The sequence below is a fragment of the Magallana gigas genome, chromosome 6 (assembly GCF_963853765.1).
Source record: "Magallana gigas chromosome 6, xbMagGiga1.1, whole genome shotgun sequence".
NCBI lineage: Eukaryota > Metazoa > Mollusca > Bivalvia > Ostreida > Ostreidae > Magallana > Magallana gigas.
This window is the reverse complement of record NC_088858.1, coordinates 22,964,690-22,981,442: the sequence shown is the minus strand read 5'-3', so window position 1 is coordinate 22,981,442 and position 16,753 is coordinate 22,964,690. Positions and strand designations below refer to the sequence as shown.

General features: G+C 36.4%; 1 protein-coding gene across 1 annotated transcript; it reads right to left on the bottom strand.

Moving 5' to 3' along the window:
• Positions 1–520: 520 nt before the first annotated feature.
• On the bottom strand, positions 521–4,879 carry LOC136276656 (uncharacterized). Its single transcript, XM_066089257.1, has 3 exons — positions 4,381–4,879; positions 1,761–2,216; positions 521–1,621 (listed from the first exon to the last, which is right to left on the bottom strand). Exons 2-3 carry the CDS (start codon positions 2,211–2,213, stop codon positions 884–886), a joined length of 1,191 nt encoding a protein of 396 aa, XP_065945329.1. The 5' UTR covers positions 2,214–2,216; positions 4,381–4,879; the 3' UTR covers positions 521–883.
• Positions 4,880–16,753: the final 11,874 nt, after the last annotated feature.

Sequence of the window (16,753 nt, the reverse complement as noted above, 5' to 3'; positions counted from 1 at the left end):
CAATTACAAATACCATAGTTAATTCATGTACTTTGGCCAAATCTAGTTGTTGATCTCATACCTCTCCCCTCCAAAAAAATTTTCTCTTTTAAATTATCATTCTATGAAAAATAAAATATATAATATATAAAACAAGCAATACCTAAATTGAAGAGCTTATTCAAAATGCTAGATATTTGATATTATTTATGCTCTGGTGAGTTATAATTAGAATTTATCTTTAATATATTTGTTTATCCAACCTTTTTTTGGAAAGAAAAATTTTGAGATACAATGATTTGAACCAACTTGCAAGCTAGAATAAAGAACTAAAAAATATGAAACATTTAATAAAGTCTTGCATGAAAATTTTTGCAAAGCAAATTAAAATTTATGAAATCATGATGTATGATAAGATTTGAAATTGAAATTTCTCTTAACATGCTTGAAAGAACAAAACAAAACTCACAAAGATAACCAACTACAACCCATGATACCATCAGAAAATTCATCTGTCTGTGCAGTCCCTCAGGTCTATGTATTACACCAAGAAGCTTTTTCATAGCTTGACTCATTGTTTCTCATCGCTTGTTGTGCACTCATAGCACGTTCGTTTGTCAAAACATCACCTCCTAGAACTACTTTTTCAACGGTTCCGTCAATGAATGGCACAGCTAGAGAGTGAACTCTCTGCAATATTCTAATCATTCCATCGGAAGAATTTTCACTCTCGTCAATTAAGTCACAGTTTATAAACACAGATTTCTGGGACGTTTTTTCAATTTGTGGGTGTGGTATATAGTTTGGAAGAAGTTTTTCGAATGATTTGAGTTCTCCAATAAAATTTGATAAGATTCTGGCAACATGAAATTGAATATTTCTTTGAAAATCAAGAATTTCCACTTTAGATGGAAAAAAACACACAACTACTGATTGTTTCTATGTCGGCTACAGGCTTATTTATAGGGAGCTCCTGATCAATTATTCTCTTCTGGGTTGCCAGAAGGAGAAACCAATGCCATGATTTCCTTTGTCTGTCTGAAGTCATATTTGCAGGAGTAATGAGAATGTCGACATTGTCCCCCAGAATTTCAATGGGTATGCATGGATTGTCTTTTCTTCTTAACATCTTCTTCTTTAAATATGCCACAAGGTTTTCTTGATTTCCTGATGAGTTAAGTGTCTCTGTGTTGGACACCTTGTTCACTCTTGTATCAAAAACTACAGTCTCTGGTTTTTGCATGGCACTAGTAGTGTGCATGTTTCTGTAATTCATTGAAAAAGTAACTTCACTTGAAAGCTTTGTACTTGAAAAAGCTGTTCTTGAGCAATCCCAAAGCTCTAAAGTTGTAAAAGCATTCAGTTGTGCACCACACCCATTTGATAACAAAGTACAGTGCATGTTGCATACTGGTATTCTAGGACTTTGAATTGGACCTTCCACTTTTTCAGTCAGCTGATAGGTTGTGTCTTCATAGTCCTTTATGATTTTCTCACAAGTCATAATATCTCGCCTCTCGGACACATATCTTGCAACTGTATTGTCAATTCTCTCCACTTGTTTCAGAACTATGTCTCTTTTTTTCCTATGCAATGCACTTGGTGAAACCGAGAATCCTAGGTCATGCAATATAGATATAGCCTATATAAAAAATAAAAATTCAATCTATGTACAATATCAAACACTGAAACAACAGTAATTAAAGAGATAGAAATTAATATTTTGTTTTCCTTCAATACATGCAAGATGAAAAATAAAACTATCCAAATAATCAACCTACCTCTTTTGTGGCTCCACATTGATCCAACAGCAGTCCAATTGTGTATTGCAGTCTTGATAGAGTGTGGTTTCTGCTATACAAAAAGACTGAAAATCCTGTGCAAAGGCTTATAACCTTATGACCTTTCACTTCTTGTTCTGATGCATCTTTCAATAAAACACTTTGTAAGAGCCTAACAGTGACAGGGGCTTTTCCCTTTAAATAATGCAAAAGACTCTCCCAGTCTGCAATTTCTGTATGATAGTGAAGTTGATTTTCTTCTCTTCTGCAAATTTCACATATTTCTTTGTGTATGTGCTTACACACTTCTTGCAACACAGCTTGTTTGTACTGGTCTGACTTCATCATATGGTGTACAAAACTCGTCCTACCATTAAGCATAGCTTTACATATTGCTTGCTGGATGGGATCAGAAATTATTGATGATCTATGACTACTTCCATACTTTGCCATGATCTGAAAAAAAAATAGTCAAATTTACTTTATATGTAACCACTCCACAGAATGGAGATATCACACATGGGCTTCATTGTTTTGTGTAGCACCAAAAATTCAAAGATTCAATAACTGAAAGGTTCATCGAAAAACTATAGTTTTAGACAGAATATAGGTACACCGCAAGCGGATTGAATGGCAGCCAACCCCAAATTAGTGAAAGTGAGGAACATGGATATTTTATTAATTTGGCCAAATATATCAATAAACATGTATTAAAAAAAAATTGTTCACTTTTAAATAAGTTAGTTAATTAAATCCTTCTCCGTGCCATGAAGGCACATAAGGCCGGTGCTTATCCCAGGTTTCAATGGTGCTAAGCGGATGAGAGTCATTGGACTCCCCCTGAATGGGACACCAGTCAATCGCAGGTTAACCCCCAGCGTAAGCTGGTACCCAATTTCAGCTGGGTGGCAATGTATATAAAGTGCCTTGTCTAAGTGCACAACACACAACATCAATTGACCACAGCGGGGTTTGAACCAGCGACCTTTCGGTTACTGGCCTAACGCCCATGACCACTAAGCCATGAGCTCTCACTTTTAAAATACACCTATTTAAAAATTTTAAACTTTTAAATCAACAATTAAAATTCAAAATAACAAGTTACTGAGAATAATTTAAAAAGTTAAAGACAAATGTATTACTTAAATTGTAATCTTTCTATTTGACATCCTTAACCATTTTCCCAAGTTTTCGAAAAATCCATTTATCAGGTTTGACCCCCGGCCCACTCAACCCCCATTTGGTATGTCTGTCTGTGAAGATCTTTGTTTTGTATTTTTTCTTCTGTATTTCATTTTTCGGAAATTTCCATATGATGAAATTGAAAGTAGAAGTCAAAATAACTGAGATTATGTCCTATTCCGAAAAAAATCAGTCGTATGAACAAACACAGACACATTGATTTATAACGACCTCCTGCATGCAATCCATGTCATGTGATCATATTTTTAAATGCATGTTCAATAAACCCACACAAATAATTTGTTAAAAAGAGAATATTTAATGTAATATTTTAAAATTAACTTGCCAAATTACTTGTCCTATTATTTGACATAATGCCCAAAAATATGTAATTTGAGATGAAAAAAAGTTAAACCACCATTAGGTAGATAAATTCATATTAGAAGTATATGTATCACATGGGCGATTGACCACCAAATGGGAGTCAAATCAGAATATGGAGGCCAAATCTTTTTATATTAACCTTTTTGACTTTTACAACTCAATAGTGATAAGCGTATGTTTGTATTACTTTGGGGATCAGCTGCTAAAGTGCACAAGCTACGCATGTACCAGAGTTGTCTGTACTTGTTCCCTTTCTGGTTTCGGCTCGTGATGATATTTTCAAAGAAATATGATAACTAAGGTTATAAATCGTGGACGCAATATTTGATTCAATTTAATTCTATGTTCTCTATATTCTCAAGATCTTTATTAATAAAAGGACGTTTTCATGGATGATCGGCGTCATGTGAATTTGACAGACTGCTGGTAATCAGCGCGTTTGGTATTGTACATAACCAAGTACAAGTAAATTTTTAATTACTATTTTCAATAGCAGAAAAATTAGTCTTTGTCAAACACTAGTTTTTTCTTGTCATAGTGCTAAAAGACATGGCGTCACATTAAGCATCAAAAGACATAAGTTAATTGCATGATTGTCATGAGCACTAGACATGGTATACATAGGACGATTAAACAAATGTCAATCATTTTCTATAATCCAATCTGGGGCCTCGATCAATTCAGTTCATTGACAGGGTTACACTGACCAGGTAAATTTGAAGGTGGTGCTTATTTTCTTTGTCTTTAGACTGAAACAGAAAACCTCATGCGCAGACTTAGAGGGGAGGGGGGCGACCCCCAACCCCTGGAAAATAAAAATTTATTTAATTAATACAGCAAAATTGTCGCAAATATGCCTCAGACCACCACACCCCCTACCCGGCTAACACAGTATTATCCTTCGGACATCCCCCCCCCCCCCCGGAAAAATTTCTGAATTCGCGCATATAACCTGAAGCCTGAATAAAAACTGTTAAATATGTTACATGTACATAATGTTAGTGTGTGCAATTTTTTTGTTTTCCTTATTTGTAAGTAATATAATTGAACTTACTTTGACATCAAAGTCTTTCTCATGGTAAGTCTTTGTTTGCGTAGAGGCATCATTTGTGCTAGATTGATCCAAACGTTTGATCCACGGCTCTTTTTCATGCGGTAAAATAGACCGCTCTGCAGGAGGTTTATCAATTGGTGCAGCCCTAACCTCAGGGGAATTGAATGGCAACAATCGTCTGATCTTTGGCTTCCGTGGTGTTGGTGTGTTCTTTTGCCTTTCTCGTTTGTTGCTAACAGGTGTACGTAAATGCGCTTTACTAATAACAGTTTCCTTTATTTCTGAAAATAGTTCGTTTCTCTTCTCGTACAGTTTTGCCAATCTTGTTTTGATATCGTCGTCGATCCTCACGAGTCTATTAAGTTTATTTACACAAAATTTGCTAACATAATTTTTAACATTTAAACTGAGTTCTTTGAATATCCTTGAGAAATCTTCATGTGTTGACACTAATCTATACGACTTTTTATCTTTAATTGTATTTCTACATAAGCCGCATATTTTCTCGGTACCTTTTTCCGCCATTGACCTCCCATGTGTATCGACTAACGTATCTCCCAATACAGAAGAGCATCGATAAATGTAAAGGGGGATTTCATTGGATAAGATAAAGGTCAAAGAGTTTTTGCATATATAATTAAAAGCACACTGTTTTTTTCTTGGTGACCCACGGGTGATGATGGAGAGAATCGATGTGAATCACACGTGGGTCACCGACGATGCCGTAATCCCTGATGATTACACCCAAACACAAAACAAATCGTCATTGTCGGTTCACGCGATATGCACTGGTCTATTATTACGTCTCGGCTAGAGTCAGAGTAAATTCAAACTACGATTGTCTCCGGAAGTTCTACACCGGAAGTGAGACTTTACGAGACTGTGCAGGCCTATACATCGCGCAATTTTTTTTTACATTATCATCCGGGCTTATTAATGGCTGATACAATGCAAAATCTCCGTAGACTTTCAATTTTTGGATGTGTATTTAAACCTGAAGCGGTAGAGGGGGCGTTTCAAAACGGATAATCTGGACATTTTTCATATAAGTGGATGAACGTAGTTTGAGCACAAAGGTATTTACTATTATTGAAATACCAAGCAAAAAGTGGTGAAAGCAAAAACTCGGGACAGAGTATAGTGCTTCTGTTAAAAGGAATATTAATCTATCGTGCCAGCACCTACATGGACTTTGGTTTTTTTTAAAAAGGCAGTATCCATAAAACTCGATATTTAAGTGGTCCGCGGGAAATGTTTGTATCATTTTCTCAGATTTTATTCTACATTGTGTTTCACAGGAAATATGTTAATTATTAGGAAAACATGCATTCATAATTCTGTGATGCATGGTTAATTTGGTTGATTCATGGGTAAATGAATTTATGGAGAAAAAATGCCCTTGACATTATTTGTTCAAATTTTAATCTGTTGTTTCAAAACTTATTTCTTTCTTATTATTTTAGGTACAGGGTGCAACTTTCTAATTCATAATCGAATGCCCAACATTAAAATATTGTATTTGTGTTAATTCTGTGTAACTAAATTTTCAATGATGGCGTATAATTGACGTTATTTACGATGCTAAATTTGTATGTATTTGACAATGTGACTGTCAATTCTTAAAGCTGCTTGGTCCGATTTTTTTATTATTACGGTTTCAAATGATTTTCTATACAAACCATTTATCTTAGAAAGTTATGGACTTTCTTATATTTACACCAGCAGAATCGGTCTCTTTTTAAAGTTAGAAAAATATTCAGTCAGAAATATTCATAATAGTGAATAAAAATAATTTCATTTTGGGCAAACAAAAAACAAACCAAAATGGAATATGGGAATATTTACAAAAGAAAACCATTTGGTTTTGTCCCCCGATTGATTGGGGTTATTCAACCTGCATGTTACATGAATGCATCGATTGTAAACAGAGCAAACTTCAGAAATATTAGCGAACAAAACGCACACAGGTTTATTTGCAATTTGCCTGAACATTACGATCTTTATTTACAGCGATGTCAGCGTTAAAAAACTTTGTTTTGTTAAAAAATTTTTTTTTACCTCAGTTGAAGGTATATGTGGCGTATTTTAAGTGAATAACATTTATAAGATCTGTTTATTTGCTTCATTTTTTACTTATAGATAGGACTTTCACACAAAAAACATTTTATAAATCAATCGCATAACAAAGATACAAGAATTTTTTTTTTCCACCGGCACGGTACAAAAATGCAAAAGATTTGAATAACCCCGCCTTATATATCGTTATACCGTTAAGTTGGACAGATTTGGCAATGAAAGAAAAAATACGACAGGCTGACAAGGAACAAAGGGAAGATTGTCATCAGATATCATGTAGATTGATGGAATAGGAATTAAAGCCGAATTTTGTAGTTGTAGGGGTTTTGCTAGTCAGGTTCATGCTCCATGCATGTGTTCCGTGTCTTTACACTATACATGTAAGTTATAACCCACAAGTGGATTTTCGTTTGGAGGAGTTCTTGAATAAAGAATAGATAAACACTCTTAGTACATGCATCTCTCAGGAAGAGGGGATTTTTTCTCCGTTTACTGTGCCGATGATGCTTAAATCGTATTTCATTTTCATTACACAGAATTAACATGTATATCATATACTTTGATATAAAAAATAGACCATTTTCCGCCCTGTGCGATTTAAACTGTGTATGACGTCAAATAGTAACGTCGACATCAATATGTTTTTCTTTTACAAGCACTTGATAAGAATACAGGGAGTAAATGATATTTAATGAACTCTGATGTAATGATTAGATGATTAACTGGACTGTCACCATTATTCCCTACATGGAGATGTATTAATGTCGTTAACTTCGTTATTTCACCGCATGATGATGTACAATCTCGCACAGAAGTAGAACACCATAACAATGTGTAAATTGTCAACAAATATATAAATATATAATTTAAGTAAATATTATCAACAAATAAAACTAAAACACGTAACAAATAGATAAATAAATGATTTGATTTATAACAGTGTTCTAATTTGATCACTCTTGATAATAATAATATTACAACACAATGGGATTGTAACACTACCCCCTCACCAATTGACATTTGTCCTCAAATGTATGTCTATGGTTTTCTTTTGGCATAGAAGTTGAAGATGTTAAAGGTTCCGTGATTTCTTAGGTAATCCAATTCGTATGAGAAATAAGTTTCTGTCTAGAAAATACGTGTATAAATTATGTAGACACTGTATGGCTTGATGCCTTTTGGAGCAATCATCTTCGAAAGGAGACATCTGGCTTTGCTAATAACGTGGACACAGATGTCTCAAACTTTCTCCCACCAACATTCAATATGATTCTTTTCTTTTCCTTTGGGCATCTTTAACTGCTGCAGTTGGTTGTCTTTTAGGTTAAGGGGCGTCGGATTGTACACTTGTGCTGTAGCTGGTATAGGAGTTGGAGTATATGAAGCATATGAATCAGAGGATATGGCGCCAAGAATAGCTTCAGACTGAGAGGGTGAATGAGAATTGACCTTGACAGTTTTGTGTTGGGATTTCCTCCTTCATTCTTTTCTTTTCTTCTGCCGAACTGTATCCTCATCTTGCTGCTTAAATTCTTCATGAATTTGCGGTGCTCCTCTGGTTCTTCTGCGTTGTTGTTGTTTTTTTCCGCTTCTTAAAAGCTGACATGAACTCATAAAAGCGATTGGTCGCCATATTAGTTTTGATCGCTCCTCTACTGCCACTTGGGTATATATACCGGTCGAGAAAGTTGCGGTCGGTTGCTTTCCGATCGAGGCATTCAGGAGGTTACACGGACTTCCAAAGGCATGAACTACATATTGTAGTAAAATCTTTATAGTAAAGAATAAAGGAAACAACAATCAATAAAATACAAAATATATTTTCTTTGAAAGAATCCCCAAGGTATCCGTACTGTTGTGCACAAATAGTGCTGCCTTACTTCACATCGAACACGTGTGTTGTTAACACAGAGTGCATAACGTCTGCATCTTTTTGAAAAGACCGGCAGTACTACATGTATATCCAACACGATAGATATAAATGATGGTAAATCCAAGAAAGTAATAACGTAAAATCGTTTCCATCGCTTTCTACAAAAAAAAATAATCCATGCGATCATTGACAATGCTCGATCTGCCACAGTGTCTATTTGCGCATGTGCAATGTTATAACATACACAGGAAAACGGTCTACAACACTCGAGGATTTTTGAAGTATCTGGGTCTGGATTTCAGTGTCTTGTTTCGTCCTTCATTGGATTATTCCTTGCCAGTGCAGTGGTTGTCATATTTTTTTTTGTTCAAAACGCGTTTCTACACGTCTTTTCGTCCACGGGAACGTGTTCGGGTGAATGAAATACTTGAATGCGGTGAAGAATGAATAGTGCTTTTGGCCTTATATAGGGGGTGTGTAGCGATGAGCAGAACAATAGAAATCGACAACTAATATGGCGGTAGTCGGAGATAAATGGGAAATAATGTGTATTTATGAGTTCAAGCAGCTTTAAGCTTTATCCCCCCCCCCCCACACCCCCCACATTTTCCTTGGTGATATCTGGACGGTTGTAGATATTTACACAGACGTAGCACTCGTACTAAAATCCTGAGTGCTTTTCAAATAGATGGCGTTCGCATACCGACCTCTGTTCAAAGCTGATTCCAGGGCACTGATTGCACTCATATATAGTGACCTTCAAAGTAAGTAGACAATAATTCATAATTTATTTTATGCACCATCATTAGTGAGTTCTATAGGTGTAGAGCCGCAGACCTACTCTAGGTGTTGCTAATATTGTGGGGCAATGGTGTTCAAATATTGGTAACTTTGGTGATGTGTTGAAATTATACTGGTTGTTATTAGTGTATGTATATGGTTTGAGACAGTCTTGATGTAATATCGTTGGTTTTGAGTTTTTATTCTTTTGAATTTAAAAAATCACATCATTCAGCTTTTGAATGAATAAGTATGGACTCTCCTATTTGGACTGAAATTTTGGGCAGAGGCCCTTAGACCTTTTGGGGTTGAATAACTCCACTGAATTACCATGTTCAATTTGTATGTTTGACTGTTTGCACTAGCGTCGTTTCATATTATCTGAAGACAGTTGAAGGTTCTCTCCTGCAAACTGATGAATTTTCTCTATTCTATTTTGTAGCTAAAAGGTATTTTCTTCACTACAGCTAGGGAAATCTATATTTGTTGTAGGACTACCAAGCACTAATTCTGAGGGTAATGTAACCTGTCGACCAAACATCATTTTATTGGGGGTGACTCTAGTTATCTCGCTAACGTATTATCTATATGCTAACATTAATAAATATGTTCGTCGTAGTCCTTTTGATTTTCAGAAACAAATGCAGATAAGATATGATTGATGGTTCGATTTCCTCTTTCGACCATACCATCGGATTGGGGATGAAGGGGGGTTGTTTTAGTTTTCTAGAATACTAGTAAGTTGCATATTTGTTTGAAGACAGTAAACTCAAAATTTGACCCTCGGTAAGTATGAAGTTGTTAAAGTGTACAAAATTTGGATACTGTTCTGTCGACAAAAGCTTTGGCTATTGTTATAGCTTCTTAATCTTTAAGAGGAATGGCATCAAACCACTTTGTGAAATAATCTCCAATTACTAAGAAATATTTATATTTCCTCTAATAGTTCTGGGAAATGGCCCTAAACTATTCATGCCTATGCGTTCTAAAGGTGCTCCAACATTAAACTGTTGAAAATGTGCTCTCCACTGCTTTGGTGGTGGTTTTTTGCTTCCACAAAAATGACACCAGCTCTCTACGTCTATCCTAATTGATGCCAGAAATATCTCTGTTGAATTTGAAGTAAGGTTTTCTTAATTTCTAGATGTCCCCCGTAATTCTGCTATGTAGTTGCTCGATAATTTGTCTCTTTTGCTGATGCCGGGATCACGGCTAGCCAAGATAGAGAACCTCTTGTATTTTCAAACTAGCACATAATGTTATCTCCTAATTCTTAAGACTCCTATCTCTTCAAAATTACAATAGTATTGTAAAAAGTCGTCTAAAGCCGCAATATCTTCCCAGCTAGGTGATAACTTTTTCTCTTTAGCCTCTGTGATAAATTTTAATATTGGGTCATTTTTTGTTGCTCCTTCAGTGGAAGAATATCACTACCGCCTATTTCTTGTGTTTCCCCTTTTTATTTTGACCTAGTAGTAGCACATATTATTATTCTTTAAATTTGTTGCTCTTCTGATGGTCCGTCTATAGACTCTTCATTCTATATCCTTTACAATGGGAACATTCCTGTTCAATACAAGGCATACGTCTAAGCGCATCAGCATTATTGTGACATCTGCCAGCACGGTGCTTCAGTTGGACAAGACAAAATTCGGGCTTTGATTAATGCATTCTTTAACATTTCAAACGACTCTTAACACTCGTCATTATATTGGAACCTAACTGATTATTCTGTTAATTTATGAAGGAGTCAAGCGTTGTCTTCGTAGTGCAGTATAAACTTCCTGTAATATGATGTTAGTCCAAGAAAGGTTCTAAATTCTTTTATAGATTTTGGTGTAGGCCAATCTTTGACAGCTTTTAACTTGTTTAGATCTGTAGAAATGCCATTCTCACTAATTTTGTGACCTAGGAAAAGTACTTTGGGTTCAATTTTACGTTGGCACCTATTAATCTTTTAAACACCAATTTTAGGTTCGCAATTTGTTCATCGAATGTTTTCAAATGAACTCTGATGTCGTCTAAGGAGACTAGGCATATATCATATGATAAGCAATGTAGAACTCTTCCCTAAGCCTCTCGAATGTGACTAGAGCATTACATAGCCCAGCAGTCAATACTGTAAATTGCCAAAGTTCTCCACCCGGAAAAGAAAAAGCTGTTTCCTATATATCATTCTCCGCAAGACCAATTTGCCAGTAGCCTGACAATCTAATGTACTAAAATATTTTGATCCGGAAAGTGCATGTAGGGTCATTAATTTTAGGTAAGGGATGAGAATCTTTTTTGGGGATATGACGAAAGTCCACGCAAAATCTAAGAGAACCATCTTTCTATTTCACCAGTACAGTGTTGGATGACCAAGGGCTCACGGAGGCTTCTACGAAACCTTTTATTCTGGTAATCTCTTCCTCCGCCTCCTTCATTTTTGCTATGGGGATTCTTCTTGATCTCTGTTTAATTGGTCGGGTATTTTCTGTGTCTATCTCATGTTTGTCAAGTGTTGTACGGCCTAAATCTGAGGTATTCTTTTTAAATAAAAGCTGATATGAATATGACAGCTTTGTCATGAACTCTTGTTCATGAAAAGAAAGATGAGTGCTCGACCTCTTAATTAATTCTGTCAGATGCTCTAGTATGGGGTTGTCGGTTAGTTGCCTTTATCTTAAACTCTGAACGTGACAAATGTCACAAAATCATCAGAACTGACCTCGTTACAAATTGCAGCAATGGAACCTTTGTAAACTTTGGAACGTTCATCTAGTAAGTTGATCATACATACGAAGGAGAAATATTTCCTTGCTGATATCTACCACAATCGCAACTTCTCGGGCCTTTCCGGCAGGCTCGGAAAAACACCTCGAATGTATTACTTAAGCGTCCATGACAACCCCCTTTTTTTATAAAACTTGATATAAATACAACACATTTTAAGTGTTGAGATAAGCTAGACTTCATTAAAGTAAATGATATACACTAAATTATAACACAGAAGCAACTTATAAGGCTGTCTAGCCGATACTTATTTTAATGGGAAGCGACTCCATTTTGTATAAAATTCTTACATCCGGTAATGTTAACACATTCGAGGTGTTTTTCCGAGCTTGCCGGAAAGGCCCGGGAAGCTGCGATTGATATCTACCACTGCTTTGGCAACTATAAGTCCTTTTCTCCCTACAAATGTTGCTGCTGGTTGAATAATTCCATGCCGACTTTGAAGATCTCTCTACATGAGCAATGGCCCAAAGGACTATCATTTTACATTTCGAGGAATCTCAATGTCCTCTAAAACTGCAATTTTGCTTTCACAGCAAGATGCTAAAACATCATTTACATATTTGTAACAACGTATCTCTTCACTCTCTGTACTAATATTTAAAATTCCGTCAGATAATCTGAGAGTGTCGTTATTCTTTTTAAGAAAGTCTGAGCCCAATATTCCATCGTTTTGGATATTTGCAATTACTACATCATACTCAAAGGTCTCCGTGCCAATGTATGGAGAATTTTTGCTTTGTCCTGAAAATGGAGTACTCTCCTTTGTAGCTGTGATTAGTGTGGTTTTCACAGGCTTCATAATAGGGGTTATAGTATCTGGTAAACTTTCAATGAACTTTTCGCTAAGTATGGTGACGCTTGCACCGGTGTCGACTAACATAGCTATGTCCTCCCCCTGAACCCTCAATTTAACAAACAAACCCTCATCATTTATCCAAGTTTCATTTATTTGTACTGTCTCGGGCCACTTAACAACTGATGTCATTCCCTGCACCCTAAGTTCGACATTCTTCCGTTTCCGAGTGTATTGTTCTGTGCAAACTGGATTTTCATTTATAGGTGTAGCCTCAGTCGAATTCTGCTGACGGGACCGAGTGCCCTGAAGTCCTCGGTACTGGTTTCTCTGCCGATGCGGTTGGTTGCTGAAATTCTCCCTCCCATTTTTATTTTTATTATTGTAGTCTATAATTGTTTAATACTAGAGCCCTGGGCATTGGGACACATTTGAGACTTTGTACTCCCCGTTTCACTTGTGACTAGGTGGAGATCTCCTTTAACACGAGAGAACTCCTGTGTCTTACAGATCTCGCAGTTTTTTCGTGATGCTACATTCAGAAGGCGTAGAAAGAATACCTTTCTGATTTTCAGAATCCGTATGGTGTTGTGAATTTCTGACCAGGCGCCCTCTTTGTCTGTCAGCAAGTCTCAGTGTTTCTAAGCTGATGGCTTGCAGCTCTGCATCGCTTATAGTTTTAGAATGAGATTCCCTTAATTTAAGCCTCATGTCGAAATCTGTAAGAGCGTCTATTAAATGATCAATACCAAAGATATCAGTTATACATGTATCAGTTGGAGCACTTGGATAGGCTTGCCCAGTCAGGTTTCTTAAAGCTTGTGCCAATTCTGGGATCGTTTCGTCTCTTCCTCTGATGCGAGTCTGGAGTCTAGCTCTAATATTTCAGCTCCTGCTACTGAACAAAATTGAGCGAGCTGAACCATTTAAACTACCCGCTAAGTGTTATGATTTTGTTTTGTAGTCTCACCCATTACTGTCGTAAATAATTTGAAATTGGGCTAAGTACTCCTCCAAGTTCTTCACTACCATCATAAAGTTCAGGTTGTGGGTTGTGCCACATTAAATTGCAGACCAATGACGGGTTGTTGTTGATTAATAAAGGTACACCCCCAGTTTCGACAAGTGTGTTAGATAGTATTGTAAGAGTTCTTCCCCTTGCATTGTGTGTAGATGAGTCAGGAGCTTTCCTAACTTCAGTTGATCTGATGTTGTAATTGTTGGGAATGAAAACTGTTATTCTAAATCTGAACGCAACTCTGCAACATCTCTTCCTAATCCGTGTTGGATATCATAACAGATTTCTGTTGTTTCTGAACATACATTTCTAATTTCTTGTTGTGGAGTTTTTCTCAAAGATGATGATTGATTTATTTCCCTTTTGGAGAGGACCATCACCTTCTGGATCATAAGCACCTTTTGGATGTTTGGATAGAAACACCTCTAAATCATTATCTTCATACAATAGGTGTTGCGAAGAATGATGTTGAGGGTTGAATATAACCACTTTACTAGAGTCTTTCCCCTCTAAGGTAGATGTAGACATATTGTCGATTACTTAATTTCACAACAAGTAGGCTACAGAATAATTGAGTGCCCACGTTGGGCGCCAATAGAAATACAACCGAAACCCCTAGAATATTTATCAACCTCTTTTACTTTAGATAAAGGGTTTCAAGTGTTCCAAAATGTGTGAACCCTCCTGTACCTGGCTTAAACGAAGCAATGACAAAAGTAATTGAATATTTCTATGAATTTTTTAAAATTAAAACAAAGTCAAAAACGCGCTCCTGATACTAGTTCCATCAATGGTGCTGCTATTCAAAGGTTGTTGACTCAAAGAAGGTACGCAAATGGGGGAAAGTGCTGACCTTTAACATTCTCTAGGTATTATAAGTAGGGGAAGGTGCAGACCCTATATACTCAAGGTGCTATACATAGGGGAAGGTGCAGACCTCAGATATGCTATAGGTTCGAGATATTATAGAAGGTACAAATCAAATTCAAAGGGGCTAGGTACCTTCTATATAATCAACAAGGTGAGGTCAAATCAATAACTAACAAGATGTAATTATAATCGGGGCGATTATAAAGTCTCCCAAACAAACGAGGCCATCATTGGGAGTAGGGATGACTCACATGGGTCAAACTTTACAGACGAAAAGATTTAGAACTTGATTATTTCTAATGTTGTTTCCCAGGAGTCCCTTACTATATATCAGGTGAACCAACTTGCCCCAAGGAACAAGAATATATATGGTATAGGGGTGAAGTTCTTAACCCTTTTCAACATATTTGGGCACTTCCTGTTTGAGGAGGGTCATGACCACCCTCAGGGCCCATGAGCTACCCCAGGGTCCATGACCTACATACCATTTGATACCCCTTGACACAAGGAACAAGAATATATATAGTTGTCTGTTGGGGGTCAAGAACACCCCCAGGGCCCATTACCTACATACCATTTGATGCCCTTAACACAGGGAACAAGAATATATATGGTAAAGGGTTTTGGATCTCGACAGTTTTCAACATATTCGGGCACTTGCTGTTTGAGGGGGGTCAGGACCACCCCTAGGGCCCATGACCTACATACCATTTGATGCCCCTTAAGACATGGAACAAGAATAAATATGGTTTAGGGGTCAGGATTCTAGAATTTTCTAAGATATATGGTCATTTCCTATTCCTGGGGGGGGGGGGGGGGGGGTAGGGATGACCCCAGGGGTCAGATCTAATTAACCCAATATATTGCCTGTAACAGTCAGTATTTGATTCTAAAAACCCTATTTTATTATCTTTGTCCGTTTTCATGTTATAACCATTTACAATAGAGTCTACGATTTTTCCCATAAGGTTCAATGTTAGACCCCACGACCTTTGACGCCAAAGAAAAGTGGTTGGCCAACCCCAAATGAAAAAATTAAACCAGCGTGCACATTTAGATATGCAGGCCTATCGTATCCTAGAGTTTTGTACAATTCTGTTCAGCCAAATTTGAGAAACGCGACGGACAAATGTTCAGATCGGAAAAAAAGAAAAAGAAGAACCGTACGAAAACAAATAAGTCTCCAAAGACTTAATTATCTCCGGGGAAGGTGCTGGCAAATTCCTGGGGGAAGATGCAGTAAACTAAGAAAAAGGTGATGGTGCAAAGGTTGATGCAGATCTAACAAACACTTTTTATGAATGATATCTTATCTTAATTATGTTGATCTTATCTAAAATGCGTTAAATATGCACCTTCTGACTGGGGATGACTGGCTGGAAAAGCAACTGCTGCCGGCTCATCTTGGTGATATTGGATATAGGGTTTTACAACACACTGTACACATGAATATATAACTCAGTAGTAAAGAGGTATAGAGCACTTAATATACAATTAAGCCTCAAATATACGTGTAGCCTTTTGCAAACATCAGACATTTTCAATATTATACAATATTTAGTTTAAATATATTCAAAGAAACGCAAATTACACAATCACAATGCTCTAAGAGTCTTAATTATCTTACACGACATCATTAAAATATTCAGGTTTTGTTAGGGATATACAGGAAAGTAGTTAATATACGATAAAAAATTGGATATTTAACTATTTGAACCACTCTAAACCATAGACATCCGATTAAAATTTAAGTCTACAGGTATTGTAGTACATGTTAACATTGAATTAGTTTTGGTATAACGTGGTCTTCGTACTGAGAATTAGACAAATATTTCAATTAGTGTATTTTCTAATACAATCATGTATGTAGCCATATATATAGAAAATGCATCGACTGAAAATGTTAAATGCGTGGCCTAGTGGGAACGCGGAGGTCTTTTTGATTTTGTGGCCGCTGGATAGAATCCACTTAGAAGTAATTTTTTCTCACTTAAGATTGAAACATGAACAGAATAGAGGGGTAAAGTTACATGTATCTATTCTTCTGGGTTTTTTTTAAAATTATCTAACTTAATTCAGTCTGAGTTTGAGCATTCACAATATGAACAGATCTCTTCATTAACACTATACAGTATACATATACTCTTTTTACAGGTGTCTTACAGACACCATTATAAAATCAGTA